The sequence below is a fragment of the Etheostoma cragini genome, chromosome 14 (genome assembly GCF_013103735.1).
Source record: "Etheostoma cragini isolate CJK2018 chromosome 14, CSU_Ecrag_1.0, whole genome shotgun sequence".
Taxonomy (NCBI): Eukaryota; Metazoa; Chordata; class Actinopteri; order Perciformes; family Percidae; genus Etheostoma; species Etheostoma cragini.
Window position 1 is genome coordinate 19,089,721 of NC_048420.1, and position 15,240 is coordinate 19,104,960.

Here is a 15,240-nt window from a genome sequence, read left to right on the forward strand (position 1 = left end):
TTGACTAGTGATAACATGTCAAAACAATTATCATCAACAAACAGGTATAGGCAGTGAGGTGAGTCAGGATTTAAATCTTGGTTCAGATGCTTTTTCTGTTTTTAAAAAGTTTGCATAGATCCTCTTTTTGTGTTTAGTTTCCTCCCATTGTCCAAAGAAATGACTTCAGAATAAAAGTCCCACCGTGTTGTGCCCGCTGTTAGAGCAAACTAGCAGGACTTTATGCAATTTTTTAGTTCTTTATTGACAGGACAGCGGAAGTGATGAAAGGGGAGAGAGAGGGGGAATGACATGTAGCAGAGGGCTGCTGGTCGGAGTCAAACCCAGGCCCGCTGCGTCGAGGAGTAAACCTCTATATAAGGGTGCCCGCTCTACCAACTGACCTATCTGGGTACCTGACTTTATGCAGTTTTGATAATTGGTTAGGCAAGTTAACAGTGTGTAGGGGGGCTGATATCACTGAAATTAAATTAGAACGTACTGGATATCATGTGGTCTGTGAAACCTTCACGTGTATACAGACAATTTGAATTCTACTCGGGAATGGCGGAGCCTTTCACTAAAAATTAAAGCTACTATATTTTTGTGTGTCAGATGGAGTCATGTTTCTGTCCACCTGATAAATATAAGTCCATTATTAACTCTGTTTTTGGTCTCCACCAACTCCTGAGGAAAATATTTGTCTCTTTATCTGCTAAATGCTCAACCATGTTAACCAGCTGGTCGTTAGCTGTGTCTGTCTGCGGTTTGGTGCTGAGCACGTAGTGTACAGTGGGGTTTTAGAGCTTCTCACTGAAAATAGCTGTCTGCTGCCACGGAAAACGACAACATGAGAGCAATGAGAGGGAACCAGAGCTATAACGTTTCAGGCCAGACAGCTAAACAATGAGCTGAAACTCACTTTAAACCTCTGAAGATGCTTTAAGGACACTGTGTGTAGACAAGCATCCTGAAAACAAACCACAGAACTGAACCAGATTCCACCAGGTTTGTCTAATACTACTATAATAAATAAAACATAAAAACTATTCGCATTGTGGCTTCAAGTGAACACAAGAGGAGCAAGAACATTTAAAACAAGAAAATACAGGTTCAACAGGTCCAATATCTTTATCTCACCTCTAGTATTTACAAAGAAAGTCTACAGGCCAGAGTTAAAATGAGAACGTTAATTAGATGTTTTTAACCACAACTATGAACTGGAATACCAGCAGTTTGACAGAACTGGCAGTGCTTTCTTAATGTTTCTGCCAACTGCTGATGTTATCTTGAATTTATTTATGTTGTTTCCGCAATACTGCTCAGGCTGTTATTAAAAGTTCCACCACTAGTAAAACATTCCTTCATAAGTTGCTCATGTGTTGTATTTGTGTCTCTTAGGGTTTGGAGATGGGAAGTATGTTTCTTTCGAGGACCGGCAGTGGCACCAGCCGTGCTTTAAGTGTTCACGTTGCTCCGTGTCGCTGGTCGGCTCCGGTTTCTTCCCCGACCGCGACAACATTCTGTGTACAGACTGCAACAACGACGACTGACCGCCACTGACCACACCCGCAGTAAATATCAAACGCTGCTGACACTAGCAGAAAGAAACTTCTAAAGCTCAGCCCTTCACATGAACACTGCAATATTACTAATTCCCTCACAGTGTTAAGCTTATAGCTCAATATATACACTCAAAACTCTCGTCAATCTTTAGCACATTGACATTTTTTGTATGAATTAAAAAGTGTCCTAGATGTATTTGTTTTTCTTTATTGGATGTATTGCACATCAAAGACTAAAACCTAAGTGTAAACCTTGTTAAACACTTTTTTTCATGACTGCTAGACAGAACCAAAATTTTAATGTTATGACCAACGCTTGGCAAAATATTTATTCTTTTAATAGAAAATTACAATTTATAAAACTGCCCTTCTTCTTTTTCTACTACTTGCTTTATGTAAATTGTTTGTTGAAATTGAATTGTTGTAAAACATATATTCTTTTCTTTTCAGCTTAAAAAAAAAACCTTTACTAGCGTACAAGCAATAATACTAATAAATGTCATATAACAGAAGGGTGGTGTATGAATTATTTAATCAATGACCTACGGTATTTGTCAATATGAACGTTCACATGCACAATACATCTCATAATGCACAGTAGGGGTCAGTTAGCCTGCAGCATTAGTTCCCTGCATCAGACAGCTGTGCCTATTTTCTATTTACAATACACTCAGAATGTGAAAGAAATTGTGCAAAACTAGTCATAAATTATGCCTCAAAGGTTGCTCTTTGTACACAAGAGTGTTTGTAGTCTCATTGAAAACCAATTATCAAGCCACACAAAAATCTTAATTTCTCTTGTGAGGTGTATCAAGGAGCTGAAAGTAAATGTTCCTTTCGCTGATACTTTGAAAACATTACATCATCTTAAACTATCTAAAAAGAAAGATAACTAAAAATCTTAGAGAAGACTCCTTTAAAAAAACCTTATCGCCGCTTTCCCAAAGATGGTTTTCTGTGGGTCGTCCCATGCAGACTTTCTCTTAGTATTACTTGCAAAATAAATATTTACAGTTCAGAACCTCTACTGAACTGCTCTGACTGTGTTGTGCTCTGCCAGGCTAGTGTCCGTTTCGGGAGGAGGGAACAGCTGACAAGAGGATGTAGTTTAGGACAGGCTGGTTGAAAGGCTCCATTGAAGTGATTTTGACCTATGTTACTTTTGTTTCTATGGTCTTAATGCTAACTAAAATACCTGGTACGTGCACTTTCTTGCCTTTAAAGTGTCCAGAGATATTTCATTAAAATAAATAAAGATGCATTCTTTTGTGAAGCAGCACAAATTTTTTAATATGAAATATATATTTAGTCTTAAAGTTCATTTGTGACCTTGAAAACAGTATGGCAAAATAAAATTGAACGTCCAGTTAAGTCAAGAAAGTTCCTAAACTCCAGAAAAAGCTATTTAGTGGACTTTTGGTTAAGATGATTTAAAAATGTATTTCAGAATTTAAATAAAATATAAATAAAGATTCAAGATATCTTTATTGTCACACCACAGTACACTGTAGTACAAATCTACGTGCAAAATTAACAGCTTAAAAAGAATACAGCACAGAAACAATTAAAAACACTGAAAAAGTTGAGTTATTATTGATATGAATTAAAATTAATAAATGCTTTAATGCTTATATGGGTTTGCAGAGCATGTAGAGTGATACATATAAATATAAATATATAGTGTCTAAATATAAATCCTATATAACGTCAACAATAAGAACATAATATTGAAAAAAATGTATGGATTTGGCCTGTTTAGTTTGCCTTGACAGGCGCTAATGTGAAAATATGGCCGCCTCTTCTCACTCCAGGCGCCTGGTGGTACTCCCTCGTAAACTGAGAAATGTAGCTGTCAAAAAGTGAAATACATTCCTGTTACTTCCTGCTTTTGATCATCATTTAAGACTCAGTGTAAAAGTGTTGACTTGCTGCAACAAACATGCACTTTATATCCCGTTAAAATCCTATCACAAGATTAAGTCCAGATGAAAAATAAAAGTGCCATGTGGTGCTCTTATTTGTTTGAGCTTTTCCCATGACTCTTCCTGAAATATGTTTGACCTTGTTTGCGAGGATCTAGGCGAACATGTCTTGTTTGGTCCCAGGAGGAGGACGCAAAGGAGGAAGGATTGGGTTGAAGCTCCTCAGTGAATAGAAAAGATTTCACGTCAACCCGCTCAGTGGTTGCATGGGGACTCAAACTCAGCTGGATCCTGCTGGTGGAGGCTGTTAAAGCAATTAGACATTACTCTGACTGACTGACCACAGAAGAAGGAAAGGGCTGCTACGCCTCGCTTGAGACCCAGCAGCTTCAACTGCATTTCTTCTGCATATTTCTTAAAGCCTTTAGATGACTCTATGTATCAACAGGAATTCCCTGAATATCCTGTTTTAACTTTTGAATGCTGATTGCCAGTTAAACTTAAAGTATACCAGTCATCAAATCCTTGTGGTTTCTAGTCAGGTTAATTCTTTTTAATGTCCCTGGTTCCATCTCACTTTCTGCCGCTATACCAATGTAAAGTGGAAGTGGAAGTTATTTGTGCTGCTCACAACATTTAAAACTAAAAAGCATCTATTTTAGAAACTGTGTCTTACTTTGTTTAATTCACTGACCTGACTGTAAACAGTTTACATGGGGCCTATTTCTTTGGTTGAACATAGCTCCAGTGAAAACTGTTTACAGGGATGTACGTGGTTTATCATCTAAATTCTTTTTCACCTGTTTTTTATTCTTTAGATGCAATTTGGAAAAAGTTCATTGTTGTATGTTTGTATGTTTTAAGAATATTTAAGTTTAGAAGATATAACCACAACTCAGGGTTTTTATCACACTGTGACTGCCCTTTATTGTTGAAGCTGTAACAACAACACCATATATGATAAACAACACAAGCAGATTAGACAGTTCCAGTAAAGGTCAGCAGGGAGGAAATGTTGTTTGCAATGATTCACTTTCTGACTTTCTTCTGAAGGTAGCATTATTTAAAGCTGTTGTTATTTCATAGTGGGGCAGAGACTTGACTGACCGCGAGCCCACAACACACACAAAAATCATTCAATACGGAGCTTCCCAGGAGACACCCACAATGTGTGTTAGCCGGGCGGTGGATCTGATGTAACCCCCATCACATTTATTCCGAGTTACCTACAGGCACTGGTTGCATTGGTTTGTTTGTTTTGTTTTGATGTTTGTTTGCTGGCAGAAGGTCCATTTTGAGTTTGTTATTTTAGCCACTAGGTGGCAATGTCATAGGCCAAGTAGTTGCGTGGAGGCCCTTGGTTGCCTCTTTTATAAACGACGATAAGGGGAACAACACGGTGGAGAATGCCCGAGTACATCGTGTGAAATAAATCAAATAAATTGGTAAATATTGCAATAACTGGTGAAGGTATATGTGAGTCTATCTACAGTGTTACCATGTGTTAGCAAGGTATTGTTAGCATGCATAAAGACTTGCCTATGCTATCGCATGCTGTGGTTATTGGTAAAATACAACAACTGTTTTTTATGTATTTAAAAAAACTTGTATTTAGACATCAGAGTAACAAGTGTGTGAAGTGGTGCGCTCCCTGATGAATTACGTTTTTGGAGTCTGAATTATGTGGAATGTTTCTACCTGTAGCTAGCTACATTTAAGAATCAGCCTGAATTTATTCAGATATTATATGAATGTGTATTTATATGTTTTCGTTATTTTATTTTCTATATAATTGTCCTAGCTAAATCTGCATGTTTTGGATGATTTTGTTGTTTTTATTCTTTTGTTTGGCCTTAATTCTGTCAAATTGCAACAAACGATTAATATTACCAATATGAACAAAGAAGTTGTTGAGTCCTGGGGGAGTCCCAGTTCAGCAGGCTACATGTATCTACAGTATGTCAAGAACGAAGATGAATTAACAACTCAAAAGTATATTAAAGGCCATACAGCTGTATGACCTTTAATAAAGCTGAGTCATTTCAGTTTAACTGCAGGAATCCTGTTTGCCTTCCAACAGCTCAATTAAAGTTTTGCCTTGGTCAGTTATTTCCAGTTAATTTCCTGAAGTGACGGGAAACGAAACAAAGATTTCTTATTTAAGTGGTGAAACACACATTGTACATTCATGCCTCATTACTCACACACCCCAAGGTTAAACATGTGGAATGTGTTCTGGTGTGAGTGTGTGAGTTTTCAGCCAGATTACATTACGTAGTTGGCGACGTTGAATGTGACTTGTGAGTGAGTCACTGGCTGAAATGTAACCCTGGTCTCATGTGTTGGATGTCTGAAGGAGACATGGGAGGAGACGAGGAAATAATACCGCTTCAAGAAAAATGTGCTGCGTGTCTCCAAACCTCATCATCTATAAATTACAGGAACGTCTGTCTATCAGCGTGTGTGTGTGTGTTTTGCGCATATCTCTCGAACCGTTAGTCCAATGGATTTCAAACTTGACAGGTGTCTTGCTACGCTCACGAGTAAGAGCAGTGTTAAGTGTGACGTGTTTTGGATAAGAAATGCAAAAGATATTGTAAACTATCTGGGTTTAAGAAGCATTAAGGCTTTTGCCGCGAGAGAAGCGGAGCTTTGGTGTCTCTAAAATGGGACATAGCCTACATCACCAACCCACAAAAAAGTAGCACTACTATGGCATATTTTTGACTTTGAATAAAGAAAGACAATTCCCGAATTTAAGGACGTTTCAGAATCCCACACGTGCGAAGCACAACCGGCTACAGACAACGCTTTACAACGGCGTGGGGCGCGGGCGAGTTGTTGCAGCATTTGATGTAACAAACATTACGTCATTCCTTCACAGCGCAATGCACACATGAGTGAAAATCTCAGAGTTGAACCGGGCAGTCCGCTGGTTTTCATCAGACTCAACCTGGGTCGGGTTAGTCTAGGCTAGCCTGCTGCTAATTTACATCAATAATAACATTACCATCGCCATGCCCCCGCGATCCAAATCTGCTAAAATGTTAAATCCGCAGATGTGCTGCAGCTCTCATAACGGATGCCAATTCGGATTTGGCTACTCCACATTGTCATTGTGATATTTTGTGATTGATTTCTCTGTCAATAATAAATTAGACTAGTATATGCATACGGTGGGGTGGTTTGGGGTCCTTCTGTAAGTGATTCAGAAAGAAATCTGAAAACTATAAATATGAATTTCTAAAATATATGAACATAATCATTTATAGATTTATTATTTTCATATGTATTTTACAAAGTTTGTTACCTCAAGCCTGTTACCGTAATTTAATTGCTCGACATCCAGTGGATACAATAAATTAGAGCTCCATCCAATCAGATTTCCCCTCTGTGCTGTCTCCGGGTGACAAATCTACTCTGAGGCCTTCAGAATTTCAAGTGACCCCTTCTGTTTGGTCAAAAGGGACAATGTTGTTGATTGTCATATTCTTTAGCCAATCAAATTTCGAGTTTTCCCTGTTGGGCGTATTCTTTTTCGGACCAGTTAGTATGGTGGCCGAGAAGCAAAACTAGCTAGCATCACATAACTGTAGCAGTATGGCTAGTTGAAGTTGGTTTCGAGTTTTAGTAGTAAAGATAACGAAAGAAATGTGGATGTCCTTTTTCTTCAAATGATGAGCAGCTTTTGGTAAGCTTTTGGATGGATGGATTTTTCTGCATTTTAGTAAAATAAATGTACTAGCTTTACTGCTTGCTTTAGATAGTGACCGCTGGTTTTAGAGCTTTGAGCTGTAGCCGCTGTGCCCTTGTGTGTGCGTGGTGGCACGTGTGTTGTTGAGCAACCAGGAGCTTGGTTGTAATTTGTGGGGAAGCCTGTTGATCGCCGATGTGATTTTGATTGCTTTGGTGTCGTCATATGAGTAGATGTGACCGGATGTTGTGAGTTTGTTTTTGTTTATTTGGTAATTAAATTAATCTTTACTATTTATGATGCAGCATCCTGCCATACTCGTAAAAGGATTGCAGTCACCATGCATTCATGTCTCTGCAATAGTGTATTAAAACTCCCTAGGTGTTTGGATTCACCAAGTTCATTGGATTCCTACTCTGGGAATCACAAATTTCTATACAAAAACAAAAAAGCTTCAATAGGCTACATACAATATAGAGCAGTAAAAAATACAAAGTTGTGTCATTCACACCAGATGAAACGTGACTCTGGGATGCAGCCTTAAACCAAGGAGGGCGTCCCAGGGATGGACCCCTCCCAGTCAGCCTCTTCATCATGTGTGCATGTTTATGTGCTCCCTTCCCCCTGAAGGAGCTTTTAAATGCATGTTCTTAATCCATAGATCCAAAAAGGCAGAATAGAGCAATGGCTCACTAAAACAGCCTTATCAGAATAGTTTCACATTTTGGGAAATATGCTCTTTCATGTCTTAATGCTAACCTGCTGACTCTAGCTTTATATGCTATTGACAGATACAAGAATGGTTTTGATCTTTTTAAATAGTGGCATGAAGCAAAGGAGAATTTCCTAAAATGCCTGAAGATATTGCTAAAAGTAAATAGTAAATGCTTATTTGATGTTGGATGGATATCTTTACCATTTTCCCTTTTATATTTAAATTCCCCTCCCATTGATATGATTGGGAGTATTTTATATAAAGTTCTATCAGTTTTTATTACAATGGAATCAAAAGATCAGAAGTTTTAAACAGGGTCATATACTTCTTGTTTTGTTCTCATTTGGTTAGCTTATACTTCTCAATCTTGCTTTTACCTAAAAAAATGATACATTTAAACTCACAAACAGTAGTCCTAATCATTAATTAATCATTTGTCTGTTTTTAACGTTTCATGCATTTGTCTTTTCGTTCCTTTTTTTTTCTTTTGGGAGGAACATTGTTTAACATCTTTTTGCTATGGGTAACATTTTGCTATTTATATTGCATACAATACAATTACAATCTTGACTGCAGCTAAATGCCGAATCTAAACAGGTAGATAAATATGAATATGTAAAGTATCAAACTGTGTGTGCATGTCATTATTTACAGTATGGTCAAGCATGTGTTTTGGCGCTGCCTAGTGATGAATTGGGATACTACATGCTAACCTCATAAAGCTGCAATTTTCTCAAAAAAATGTACCAAATAGTATAAAAGAAAACACTTTAAGTGCTTCAATCATTTACTTGTTAAGAGCATTTTTATATATATATATATTTTAAAGTTTACCACTGAAAAAACCCAGGACACACGGTGCTGTCAGCAGCTTGTACTCTGGGGCGCCTGTTTATTTTAGTAACTATTTTCATAAAACAAAATGTCAGAAAAGAATTTGCTGGCTATTCTGTATATTAGCAAGGAAAACAGTTATATTTGGACTCTTAAAAACTATTTCATAATATAACTTTATGGAGGTGAGGGAACATCCAACAATTTCACAAAGTTTCACATGCAACATCTGCCAGTGAATAACACAAGAAAAGCTAGATTCAGGCTGATTGTTGCAGCCAGCAGTGACCTATCATCTGCTTCACAACATCCAATAATCCTAACTGCTGTAATGAGGGACCCAAAGCACTTTTAAGAAATAACAAAAACATATTCACGTATTTTATTTTATCCAAAACTGTGTAAACCATGTAATAAAAGAATCCGGGTTACTCAGGGGTTATACAATTATGTGACACTAAGAGAAAAAGAAAAAAAAACAGTTTCCTTACAATGGGAAATTAACTGCATAATAAATACAATTTTTTTTAACACTTTACAAAATGGTGTGTTACTGGAGGTGGGCCTCATCAGGCCTAAAGTAACATGCAACACCATATTTCTACATACTTGGTAGGTCAAAACCTTAACCATGACCAAAGGTGGGGGGGGGGGGGTTCAATCAATACATACAGTACAGGCTGAAAATATGACAACTGAGAGAAAAAAGGCATACAAAGTTCATAAAGTCCAAAAAAATCTTATGTTTCTCTACAGGTATCCTCCGCATGTGTGTCCAGGGGTCCCAATGGTCTTTGTTAAGTTGAATAGTCCTGCAGGAGGACCGAAGACAAAGAATAAGAACAATTAAGGTAAAGACACCAGCCAGAAGCTGTAACAAAAACTAGACTTATCCATTGCTAGACAATCAAAATCAGCATCTATTTTAATTATTAAAAAATCTTTTGAGTCATTTGTTTAGCAAAAATTACTCAAGATTTGTGTGAGGATGCTTCAATGCTTTTATTTGTAATACATGATAGTATATATCTTTGGGTTTTGGACTGTGGGAAATTATAACCATTGTCATTATTTCCTGCCATTTTGTAGACAAAGATTATGCGAGAAAATAACAAAATATGTTATAACTAAATATATTTAGTCACCAATGTAAGTAATTGATACTTTCAGCCCAAATAACAGTTTTGTTAGACAAAATAAAAACTCAACTTACAGCTCTGGGTTTCTTGTTAACCTTCATGTCAAATCTGTAACAAAAACAAAAGCAACATTAGATATCAATAAGATCATAAAACTGGTTTTGATGGGAATTATGGTAAGCTTTACCACTACTGTATCATGAAGCCCACAACAAGCATGTGTTGGTTCTTGTTTGTGCACAATTCTGAAGCCAGGTCAGCATCTGACAACTCCAGCAATGTTTTATTTGATTGCTGGAGTTGGGGAAACACACTTGAAATGAATCGTGGGTCAGAAAGATATGAAAATACCCCAGTAACAAGCAAGCAAATCTAATCAGACATCAGCGTGCTGGATGCTGATATGCATTCAAATGATAAAGTGTTGGACATGCAGTATGACCGAATATCTAGCAGGCTTGAACTCAAAGTCTAGGTCAACAGAAGCAGACAAAAAACAAGGGAAACGGTGGAAGAATTGAGGATGGGGTTTACAGCAGGCATGATGTAAATACCACAGGAGCAGAAAGTAAAATTCAGACTTACTCAAAGTCATAATCAAACATGGCAGAAGGACTGGGGGGCAGCATTAGGGGAAGGAAGAGAGCAGCAACTGTTAGTTCACCAACCTGAGTCTAAAGCCCTACGTCTACATAATACTGCAGTCCGGACTTTACAGAGCGAGAGAACCACTCTGTCACAGCACGTTAGGTGGAGCACCTGCTGTGTTACTATGTGGTTAGAACAGTAAAACCTCGATCAGGAAAAACATGTTGACATTAAATAGGTGGTAAACCCAAACAGCCACATTAAATATTGCAAGTGTAAACAATTCTAGTCAATACAACCAGTCAGAACTGTTTGTTTACACGCTCTTAAGTCAGTGTGTCAGATCCAGTCAAATATGAAAGGTTCCCAAAAAGATTTTTATACATATATATTAAAAGGCGAAAAAAAAAGTATGAGGTGCATGTAAACATACTGATCAGCTATTAATGGACTCAGCTTCCTAATCAAGAAATCCTGAAATTGGATGTCAATTACTATTGGAAGAAAAAAGAAGCATAGATTAAACAGCTGACACAATGCATCTTCATTATGTACCTGTGTCTGTTTTTGTTCTTTCTTTTCTTGTGGCTGCCGTGATGGCTGCCTGAGGAGGAGGAGGAGGCAGCTTTCTGAGGCTTTAGGTCCTGCAGTGTTGAGTCCACATCTTCGGTGTCCTCCTGGCTAGGCTCATTCTCTTGGTTCTGGAGATCTGGAGAGGCGTCGCTTTCCGTGCCGCTACCTGCCTCACCTGGCGGGGCCAAAAAACCAAACAACAGCACAAACTAGGGTGTCAGAAAGTACTAAAGACTGATGGAAAAATGTTTCCAAAGCTGCTTGGCTTGAGAAAGTTAAAAATATAAAATAAAAAAAAACTCACGTTTTTCATTCATGTGATCAGGTATTCCACCGAGTGCACATACCGCCTGTAAATCAAAACAAGAGTGCAGCTGCATTAGTAGATGTCATGGGAATGAGAAACCAATACATTGTGTGAAAAAGTAAAGTGAGAGAGGGACTTACTGCAACTGACGTGACAGATGACTTGCTGAATAAACGCTCTGCTTCCTTGAATTTCCTATTCCTTCTATCAGTCTTACTATTGGAGTTCCTGATAAATTAAAGAAATATGGGTGGTAAGTAACTTGTGATCAAGTGGAATGACAAAGTTACCACCATGCACCTGCTCATTAAAAGGGATGGTTTGGAGTAATGTCACCCTAGGGTCGAGCCAAACAACCCCCCCCCCCCCCCCATATACTTTTTTCCCTTGGTCTTACATTGGGCAAGTAAGTGCCATTAGCTAAATGGCTTAGTGCAGGCGCAAATGGAACCAAACAAAACCTATTTGTACTACTGTAGAATTTTGGTAACATTTTGGGCATTATTTTTGGGGTAATTTATCAGATACACGTTTGGTTCCATTAGTGCCTGCACTAAGCCATTCAGCTGACAGCACTAACCCGCCCATTGTTAGACCAAGGTTAAAAAGTATATGGGGGGTTGTTTGGTTTGAGGTGATGGTGCAAAAGACCCTCCAAACCATCCCTTTAATTTCATGACACTTCGACAGCGTTGAACCATTTTCTAGTCCGATTTCATCTTATAGCAATATAAAAAAATTCTGGTTTTCAGTAAACACGTGCCTTGTGCCACGTGCGCTGTAAAATTCCCTTCCTGCCATTGAATGTTTTCCTTTTTTCTTCTCTTCTATACACAGCCCGAGAGTAATGTGTGATACTTACTTTTGGTTGGTAAGATATCGGTCCCATCCTCTGATGATGTTGCCGTACATCTGGGTGTCTTCTAGGTAGCTGCCTTCAAATGCGTATATTTGTCTTTCCAAATTTACCAGTGTCTCCTATGGTTAAAAAAAAATAGACAGAAACTTAAATACATTGTGCGAAATGTATAAATACTGTGCACAGATGATCAGAGCATGTAGTTGAGTTGTACCCCAAAGAGTAATAAGGAAATTAGGGGTGCAGGAATTCACATTACTTTGCCTGGGCAGTCTACTGTTAAGTGTTTTTTGTGTAGATATGATGAATAAGGACAAGTATTAGGTTATAGCTACAGCATGGAGGATACAATGTAGGTTATGGTGTGTGTTTATATTTTACATTTTATTTGTTTATTCATCTTTAAGGGAATCAGATTGTAAGTGTATTGTCTGTCATATTGTCATAAACACTCCGGAGCAGAAGGTGGCGTTAATGCACCAATGAGCTGGATGAGGAAGAACATACCGCGAGAACTCTGCCAACCGGGCGGCGGCTAAATTGTAGCTTAAGCTAGCTAATTAGCACATAGGCTGCAGCAAAGCCTACATGTGAGCAAACAAACGGAAATATTTTTTGGAAATGAAATGTAGTCGAGAAGCTAGCAATACTTGAGTATTTTAATTAAACATTGCGAAAAGAGTCGACGTGAGATAGCTGGAGTAATGATAATGTTGCGCTCTCTACCATATTGCCTTAACAGCAGCTAAAATAGCTAGCCTAGTTAGCAGGAGCTACTAGCTTAACAAGCTAGAGTGAACTGCCAAGAGATAGCCACCGTTAGCAACTGCTATCATTAGCTTAGCACTTAGCCAGGCCTCAACTAGCAAACGATGAGATTAAAGTTAGCTGTATTCCTGCATGGTAAAACACAATCAATGCCTTTATCATATTTGACAATAATGTGGTAACTTAGACTCACAGCGAGTTCTTGTTTCCTCTTCACTAGTTCGGCGAGCTCCCGGCGGGTGTCGGGGATCTGTGGCGGAGTCGCCTTCGCATGCATCGCCATGATGGATGGGGCTATCTGCTAGAAACAAAACAGAGGCGGGTTGGTATAAAGCGCCTGATGGACAACGATGTTACCAAGAGATGGGGCTAAAGGACCACAACAGAACTTCAGCTCAAACCACTGCTCTGTTTTTACGTCACCATAGCAATACATCAATGCGCCATAGCAACATTTCTTCTATAACTGTCTATTATAGCAACACGGTTTGTGTGGAGTTTTAACACGGCTTCAGATTTACTGACTTTCTACGTTTTAACCAACTGAACCATGGGCAACATGTACCGAGGACTGAATAAAAGTGAGTCTATGTGAAAACTTTATTTCACTTTTAGCTAATAACTATAATAGTATTATTTTTTTGATTTTAAAGCAGATAGGATCACGTCTTACACCGTTTCAACTTCAATACCAACACAATACCAAAGAGTGGTGATAACAGATACAGAAAAGAAAGGTTTTTCATCTCAAGCTAGGAGATTCCCTTCACAAGTCTGTCTGGTAGGGACTCTCTGAACTACTACTATAAAGTATCAGCTAAAAAAAATTCAATATAAACATAAAAATGTGTTTTGTTTCAGAATGAAAATCCAGGACCAGGCAGCTATGACTTTATTTCCAGTGCTGAAGTCCAAAGTCCTTCCTTCTCAAAGAAAGGCACCACAGGCTTTGTTGCATCCAAGGTCAGGTCCCCTAAGTCAAGTGGCCTACACTGATTTCAGGTGCATGCTGAGCAGAGCCATCACAGCCAGGGTCATAGGATTATACATATTATATGAGGTCATGTTACAAAAAGGCATACTTATTTAAAATCTTGTCTCATATTTTATTTAATCTGTTATTCATTTAAATGTTTTACTAATTTGACATAAATGTCTGTAAATGTTTTCCAACATTACTACCAAATTCCTGCACAAAGTAAAGATAACGTGAAATCAGTGGTATATTATGGCCCTTTTATAATCTGCTGATTGCCTGTGAATAAACTAAAAAATATATAAAAACACAAGCAGGAGCTTATTATAACATAGCATCCTCTCCAATAGACTGCCAGGGCTTCTAGTAACCCAAAGAGAGGCATCCCAGGACCAAATGCATACAACCTGCAGAGCTCCTTAACAGACAAGAATAACTTCAACATTGGCGTCTCCAGGGTGTTCAGGTTGCCTGTGGCTGTGCAGCTGGATGGCCCGAAGCACAAAACTCCAGCCCCAAATCAATATGATGTATGTATGTAAATTATGTATGTTGCTTTAAAGACTTCTTTGGGGATCTTGTAGTTAATGTTCAGCTGTTTGTGTCTTCTGTATGGACAGGTCAGTTGTGGTTGTAGAGAAAGATTCTCTACAGTTGTTGGTACATCAATTTTCCTGTCAAAAACTGGACGCCACAGTTTTTACCTAAACAAAAATGGGCCGTCACCATGTAATTAGCTCTTTTTCCTCTAACGTCTGCATGCATGCATAATCTCATCTCATCCATTTTTTTTTCTTAATTGTATGCATGTTATTTACATTATACATCATACATTTGTTAAAGGCCACTATGAGGTGACCAGCCACACCGTCCAGCAAAGCTCCAAGGCAATCTTGGCCCCCTTCAAATCAAAAACCCAGAGAATCCTTCCTCTGTTGGACAACCATGTACCAGGCCCAGGAGCCTACAGTCCCCATCAGACCCCTGCACCGGTGAAGAGAACCGTCCTGCCGTGAGTAAACGCACAATATTTATCGCTTTGGTTATGTGTCTAAATGTTTGTCTAAAAATGTAAATTCTGTTAACTGTGTTTCAAGGAGGGGATATTATTCGGCAATATCAGCGCCTCCTTTGATTGTCCCTAAGGACCCTCCCTTGCCAGGCCCTGGGCAGTATGACATAGGGGATCATACCGGCTTGTCTAAGCGTCCCATGCCCACTGCTGCGTTTGCATCTAGAACTGAAAGGATACCCCAAAACCCACAAGCGGACATGAAACCAGGTCCAGGTAATTCTTAAGAAAACAAATCCTCTCTCTCTC

At 38.5% G+C, this 15,240-nt stretch overlaps 3 protein-coding genes across 11 annotated transcripts in view; 2 read left to right on the forward strand and 1 right to left on the reverse strand.

Annotated features, from left to right (window-relative positions):
* Positions 1-2,056, forward strand: part of LOC117957336 (four and a half LIM domains protein 3-like) — a 17,605-nt gene extending 15,549 nt beyond the window's left edge. For all 6 annotated transcript variants that reach the window (XM_034893003.1, XM_034893005.1, XM_034893007.1 and 3 more), the window contains exon 6: positions 1,381-2,056. In XM_034893003.1, the coding sequence (XP_034748894.1) occupies positions 1,381-1,532 (152 nt within the window). In that variant the 3' untranslated portion in view covers positions 1,533-2,056. The remainder of the gene's footprint in view (positions 1-1,380) is intronic.
* Positions 1-13,376, reverse strand: part of meaf6 (MYST/Esa1-associated factor 6) — a 19,892-nt gene extending 6,516 nt beyond the window's left edge. Inside the window, exons 1-8 of one of the 3 annotated variants that reach the window (XR_004659480.1) lie at positions 13,137-13,376; positions 12,179-12,294; positions 11,457-11,544; positions 11,314-11,359; positions 10,992-11,184; positions 10,434-10,463; positions 9,923-9,956; positions 9,403-9,521 (exon numbers count right to left, since the gene is read on the reverse strand). Coding sequence is in view for 2 of the 3 variants with exons in the window: in XM_034893013.1 (XP_034748904.1) it covers positions 9,507-9,521; positions 9,923-9,956; positions 10,434-10,463; positions 10,992-11,184; positions 11,314-11,359; positions 11,457-11,544; positions 12,179-12,294; positions 13,137-13,226 (612 nt within the window). In the remaining variant the exon portion in view is untranslated. Of the gene's footprint in view, positions 1-9,075; positions 9,522-9,922; positions 9,957-10,433; positions 10,464-10,991; positions 11,185-11,313; positions 11,360-11,456; positions 11,545-12,178; positions 12,295-13,136 lie in introns of those variants that run through there. The other 2 variants (XM_034893013.1, XM_034893014.1) reach the window with 2 other exon arrangements.
* stpg1 (sperm-tail PG-rich repeat containing 1) overlaps positions 13,274-15,240 on the forward strand; it is a 3,367-nt gene continuing 1,400 nt past the window's right edge. The window contains exons 1-7 of one of the 2 annotated variants that reach the window (XM_034893010.1): positions 13,274-13,524; positions 13,600-13,724; positions 13,805-13,906; positions 14,270-14,449; positions 14,540-14,648; positions 14,763-14,931; positions 15,017-15,207. In XM_034893010.1, the coding sequence (XP_034748901.1) occupies positions 13,494-13,524; positions 13,600-13,724; positions 13,805-13,906; positions 14,270-14,449; positions 14,540-14,648; positions 14,763-14,931; positions 15,017-15,207 (907 nt within the window). In that variant the 5' untranslated portion in view covers positions 13,274-13,493. Of the gene's footprint in view, positions 13,525-13,596; positions 13,725-13,804; positions 13,907-14,269; positions 14,450-14,539; positions 14,649-14,762; positions 14,932-15,016; positions 15,208-15,240 lie in introns of both variants that reach the window. The other variant, XM_034893009.1, reaches the window with a different exon arrangement.